This window comes from Gavialis gangeticus, unplaced genomic scaffold (assembly GCF_001723915.1).
Source record: "Gavialis gangeticus isolate Ggan-Ray unplaced genomic scaffold, GavGan_comp1, whole genome shotgun sequence".
NCBI classification, from domain to species: Eukaryota; Metazoa; Chordata; order Crocodylia; family Gavialidae; genus Gavialis; species Gavialis gangeticus.
Genome location: NW_017728967.1, coordinates 114,787 through 121,056, shown reverse-complemented (window position 1 = coordinate 121,056; position 6,270 = coordinate 114,787). Strand labels below are relative to the sequence as shown.

The 6,270-nt window shown below is 55.2% G+C and overlaps 1 protein-coding gene across 2 annotated transcripts in view; it reads right to left on the bottom strand.

The window, feature by feature from the left end:
• Positions 1–787: 787 nt before the first annotated feature.
• Positions 788–6,270, bottom strand: part of CLPB (ClpB homolog, mitochondrial AAA ATPase chaperonin) — a 105,601-nt gene continuing 100,118 nt past the window's right edge. For both annotated transcript variants that reach the window (XM_019504373.1, XM_019504382.1), the window contains 4 exons: positions 4,722–4,795; positions 3,296–3,415; positions 2,740–2,844; positions 788–2,163 (listed from right to left, as the gene is read on the bottom strand). In XM_019504373.1, coding sequence (XP_019359918.1) covers positions 1,912–2,163; positions 2,740–2,844; positions 3,296–3,415; positions 4,722–4,795 — 551 coding nt within the window. In that variant the 3' untranslated portion in view covers positions 788–1,911. The remainder of the gene's footprint in view (positions 2,164–2,739; positions 2,845–3,295; positions 3,416–4,721; positions 4,796–6,270) is intronic.

Below are 6,270 nucleotides of genomic sequence, written 5' to 3'. Positions count from 1 at the left end.
TCATCCCTGACTAGTGCTCATTCAACCACTCCTTGAACACCTCCAGTGATGGAGAGTTCAATCCCTCCCTAACGATCTAGTCCACTGCCTCCTGCTCTGTCAGTACAGAAGTGTTTCCTGAAATCCGACTTTGCTGCAACTTCAAGCCATTGGTCTTAATGTTAAGTGCGATGCGGCGGCATCAGCAGAGCAGTCAAGTGCTATTATACTGAGATGTGACAACGCCGCAGGCCCGCTGGAGAGCCCATACCCACCACATCCATGTTACATAGGCCATCTGGGGGTGTCTAGTGATGGGCACATGGGTCAGAGAAGGGACATAAAAGCTGGGGGTTGCTATAAGCCTCTGTGCCCTGTGTGGACACAAGGCCCCGTGAAGTTTCACTCTGGGTGGAAAGTCTTGCTCGAGACCTCGTCATGTGAAGGCCTGGAGCTGTGTAGAGGGACCGCTCTGCTTTTGGGACAGAGGTCCCTTCCGGAGCTGACAAGGCCTGAGACTACCTGGGGAAGCTGGACAAGCCCCAGGTCAGTGGGGAGTATGCATAAACTGCTTGCTGTGTCCAGAGCATCTGTCCCCTGAAACCCGTGGGCCCTTGTTTCAAGCTTGTGCTTTGTGGGAGCTGGAGAGCACCAGCATCATCTTTGAGAGAACAGAGCTCGGACCCGCTGGGGGGGAATGATGGGGGCAGAAACGTGGGATCCTGCTCTGAGAAAGGTGGCAGCAAGGTCTGACAGCTGAGCAAGGGGATCGAGGGTGATGGTGGGCAGTGGGGAATCACGCTACGGATGCCAGACAAAACAGACTTTTATTGACCGAAACACACAATTTAGAGTCTGAGCCCAGAGGCAGCAGGTCTCACACACGAGCGGTTCCCCCCGCACCCGAGTGTTGTGGCGACGGCAACAGGGCTCTGAAGAGTTAAACCTTCTGCAGAGGAAGGATCTTGCGAGCATGCAGGGAACAAATCTGATTACTGCTGGCAGGAGATGGCCCAGCTCCACGTTTGCCTGGAGCAGGGCACTTTGCTCTGACCCGGCAACTGGCTACGGCTCAGCCCGGCCCAGAGATGCTGCTTCCCAGAAGGAGGATTTGCAGGATGGAGACGATCGAGTCCGGCGCAGAGACGACAGCAGCAGCACTCGTAGACAGGACCGCACCGGCGTGTCACGGGTCTGGGTTTGGCTGGAGCCTCGCTGGGTGGATTCACCCGAGAGCAGGCAGTGGAAGGGTCTCAGCCGAAGGCTCCCTGAAGGCAGCTGAGCCGCATTTGTGCCCCTCTTTTCCCCGTTCCTCAGGGAGGTGGGCTCCCCTGCCCCTGTGCCATGCCCACCGTCCTGAGAAAGAGCTGCGTGCCACGTATGCACCATGCAGCTACTGAAGTTCAGTGACACAGACCACGCACAGGGGCTGGAGAGCTCATGGCAGCTTTTAAAATCAAGCCATAATGTGGAGAAGCACCTGCCCTTAGGCAGCACACCCTGCTCTGTAGCCAGAGCAGGGCAAGCAGGAGCTCCCTCCTGAGCAAAGGGATAAACTCAAGGGAGAGCCAGACTCTCTAGCACTGGTGTGGGTTGAAATCTGCCTCCCTTTCCTTGCTGAAACACTCCTCCCTGCCCTTATATTCCTCTCACTCCAAGGTTTCCACATGGCGGCATGTCCGTCTGTTCTCCCCGTGAGTTGGAGGGCAGCATGGAGTTCAACCCTATGAGGGCGATGGAGGGTCTTGAACCAACTTGGTGAGAACACAGGACGGTAGGGGCCTAGGAGGGTATTCAGTGACAAAACACACATGTCCCCTGAGCCCCTTGTTATGGGCTGGGCTCCCGTCCCCTTTGCTCTTACTCATAGACGGGCTGTTCTCCAAAGTCTGAGTCGCACAGTGACTTTATTGTTGTCTGGCCCCCCCGTGCCTACAAGAAGTAAGAGATCTGGTCAGGGTTCAGGGGCACCTGGATGTCCAGTTTCCGGCGCTTGCTGTCCTTCTCCACGATCTCCAACCGCAGCGTCGGGGCCTTCCTCTCAGTCTCCTCCAAGGAGGAACTGTCTTTGGTTTTCAGCAGCTTCTTGTCCGAGTCCTCCACCGTGATGCGCAGGGTGCAGCCCCGTGGCAACAGGTCTTGCTCGTAGGCGGCCGCTAACTGGTTCACAACGCGCCGCTCGACCTGGGGAGGGGGTGGGTAGAGAAACAACCATCCCCCTGTTAGGGAACCTGCCCCCAGCCTCTTCCTGCTGTGAGCAGCCTGACAGGGGACACCCTCCCCCAGTGCCACTGCCCCCGGCTTCCTATCTGACTCTACTAGCCGGGGTCAAGGGCCTGAGTGGTGTCTCTGCTCGCATGTCACAGGGGAATGGAGCAGGCAGCTGCTCTACTGTGTGGGTGCAGTATGTCCACTGGGTCCCAACAGGACCTGGTGGTTTTGGAACTTCTTACAGCTAAGATGCATAAAGGGATGGAGCCCTTGTGCCTTTGTCTCTCTCTCTCTCTCTCTCTCTCTCTCTCTCTCTCTGTGTGTGTGTGTGTGTGTGTGCGCGCGCGCACACGTACGTACGTGGGAACGCTGTGTGCATACACCCAAGGTCTACCCCTTGCTATGTGACGGCCTTTACAGGATGGATCCAAAAATCCACCCCAGGATGAGGTTTGTTGCGCCTCCACAACAGCCTGGAGAGAAGGCAGGCTGGTGGGGAAGGAGGAGTCTGCAGAGGGTATGGCAGTCTTGCCTCCTCCTGTGCCTCACCTCGTGTTTGATCGACCGGGCGCCGTAGTGCAAATTGTAGCCATCAGCCAGGACGTCCATCACTTCCCTGTCCCAGAGCAAAGTGATACTGTGCCGCATTTTGGCCTGCCAGGGGAGAAAGGCATGGCATATTACCAGACTCCAGTGGGCAACCTGATTAGGGTGCATGGGAGACTGTCATTATGGATGGATGCTGCCACTGTCATACAGCCCTGGGGCTTTGGCATGCAGGTTGTTTGCATGGGGGATGTGGCCTGGCTTTGAGAGCCTGGCACTGCACAGCTAAGACTCTCAGGACACAGGCAAGCATTGCAGCCCACTGTGTTTCCCCTCCACAGCGGTAGTGAGTGTAAGCAGTGGTGCACATGACACTTGGGGAACCTCGTTGTGTTCGTGACACAGCATAGCTGGGAGGAGAGTGACATCATGGCAACGAGGCTCACATGCCAATAGGGTTTGGGGCGAGGATGTGGTCAGGGACTCCTGCCCTGCTGGTGCATCAAGCAGTGCACATCCCTCCCAAAGCAGCGCACATCCAGCTGTGGGTTGGTTTTACCTTCTTGGCCCAGAAATTCAGCTCTTTATTGACCAGTTGGATGAGCTCTGCGTGGCAGAAGGGGAGGAAGTAAACGATTTCGTTAATCCTGCCCAGGAACTCGTCCCGCCGGAAATGAGCCTGTCAGGGGCAGAGGGCAGATGTCAGCAACAGCCTCTACTGGCACCACACGAGGGGACCCCCAGAGATCCCATCCCACCTCCTGATGGCTCTCAAGAGCACCTGCCACAACACTGCGAGCAGCTGGAAATGACTGGGCTGAGAGGCCTGGACCAGAAGTCCGTGTTGAGGGTTTCCTGGTTATCGCGGGCTTCTCTTGGGCAACAGAGAGGAACTTTTATGTGTAGGGGAAAGGAAGGGGCTGAGCACTGGGACCTCCCACGCTCCAAGTCTGGGACCTCAGCCTCTCCTTTGTGCAACAAAGTCATTTAGGTCTAAATGACCAATATGGAGGATTTTGCTTCTGAGGGGCTGGTCCGAGACTCCTGCACTCACTACTCCCAATGCAGGGAATGGAGGTTTCTGAACCTCTAGAAAGCAAACGCCGTGCCTCTTGGGGCAGCTACCCCATAAACGGAAGCCCCCAAGTCCGTGAATGCTTTACACCCGGCTCAAACTTCTTTGGACTCATTTTCTCGATCAGTACAACAGGGTAATGTTGATCTCCCTTGGGATGGGGTTGAGGGGTCACTCTAGTGCTCCAAAGAGGTAATACCCCATATCATGTAGGTGCTGCTGCTAACAGATCTATGTGGAAACAACTCAAAAGTAGTGAAACTCTCAGGACGCTTTCACCAGGTGATATGAGCACTATGGAAAAATTAGGAGACAGTCTCCTCTTAAAACCAGAGAGAGGCATTGAAGAATCCAGTCTATCCTTCACCAGCAAGAAGTGAATGGACCAGATGCTTTCGTAATTTAATAACCCTCTACCTTGGGTGACTCCAAATCCTGGTGAAGACTAGTCTCTGGGCATTACAGTGCTGGCTACTTTCCTGATGCTAAAGGATGGGTGATTCTGTTAATATGAGGAACATGCCATGCATGGCAGATCCATGCTCCTTTTTTGTGGGGAAAAGGCATAACTGGTAGCACCCACTGGAAAGAAAGAAACCCACTAGCGTGTGAGCAGGAGCAGAGCTGTGAAATCTGTCACTGTGACAGGTCACATGTGGTTTCCGCATGCGCGCAGGGCTTGGGGGATCTGCCCTGCTGTGCCGATGCTGCCGCCCGTAAACCAGCCCAGGGACACTGGCTGGGCAGGGCAGTGGCATCTTAACCCCCCAGTGCCAAAGGCTGGGACTCTGCAAGTTGGCGGTGCGTGTGTGGTGGGGAGGCGGTCGGGTACTGTGGGGATAAGCCCAGTAGAGAAACCCAAGAGAACAGCCCAGGGGTGAACAGGAGGCAGCAAGCCAGCCTGCCATACCTTCAGGATGGGGCGGATGACCTTCTCCTTGAATTGCTTGGAGATCGTGATCTTGTCAGACATGTGGACATCGTCTGCAGGAGATAAAGGCATAAGTGTGTGAGCCTGAGACGTTGGTCTGGGGTGGTCTTTTTGAGAACAAATGAGGCTTGGCCTTTGCAAGGAGGCAGATTCTGGGCTGAAAAAGGAGACGCAGGAAGGCCCAGTACAACCCAGGAAGGTCCAGTACAAGCAATGCCATAGACCACCCATGCATGCTGGACTGCCAGTGATGTGGCCTCACTTGCACTCGCCTTTGTGCATGACAGCACGTTTCCGTGTGGAGACCGCTCTGACTCCACCCCGCTCTGTGCCTCTGCGTAGACCCAAGGATGCTCTCTGCACTGCGTCATGCTGACAATGCCTGTCTCTGCCTGGGCACCTCTGCTCCTGCTCCGCGCCCCTCCTGCTTTCCCTGCAAACGCCCCCACAAGGACAAAAGCCCTCATCAGGCCTCCCTAGATCAGCAATGTATTGTGGATCAGATGTCCGGGCCGCTGTTGATTGCATTACATGCAAGCATGCAGCCGCCCGGGGTGCCCGTGCTCCCGGCTGTCTCATCTGCTCTATCAGACAGAGACACACAGCTCAGTCACGTTAGCAAACAACAGAGCCCTGGGCAGTTAGCTGGCCCCAGCCTGGTGGCTCTTCCCTCTTGTGCTCATGTCTCTTCAGTTCCATCTCCCTCTGCAGTTGAGACTTGCACTGTGAGGGCTGAGGTCTGGGAGCTTTGCCCACCCAGGCCCATTTGTTCCTGGGGTTGCTAAAGTTACCCTGGGCTGCACTTTGTGTCTGGGGACACGGCTGCAACTTTTAATTCGACAAGTTCCAAATGATGTGACCCCTCTCCCATCACCCCTCGCTGCTGATGTTAATGGAGGTGCCTGCGCAGACAGCTCACAGCTTAGACAAAAGGCGTTGTCACCAAGGGGCTCTGTTCTGGATTTGCTGCACTCTGGCTAAGCCGAGCCCCAGAGGTGCTGACGGTCAAGCAGCGGGATTGCTGGGTAAGCAGGATACCCTATAAAATGCCAGAGGTTAAACAAGCCAGGAGCATGGGCTTTTTAACCAAGACAGGATGCTGAGAGGCGCTCTTCTGTTGCACGAGTCCTTTGTGAGACAAAGGCGGAAGCCCTTAGAAAGCTTCATGCGTTTTTAAGAAGTTTTGAAGATGTGGCTAGACAAAACCCTTGGCTGAGATGAACTAGCTGGGCCTGGTCCTGCTTTCAGCAGGGGGTTGGACTAGATGCGACCTCCGAGGTCCCTTCCTACCCTCATTTCTATGATTCTAACTCTTGCTGCTTTCCTAGATAGATGGAAAGATACTGTCAGAGCTGGTCTTCCCATCTATCTAGTTCTTTATCTAGCCACTTCCACAGCACTGGAGCAACCAGCTCTGTAAGTCAAGAGCTCGGGAAATTGCAGGGAGGCAGCTGATACTCTTCTGCGGTCAGGCATCAGCCTCTAAAACACATCTCCCAGCTGCTCTCCTGATGCCTCCCATCCATCG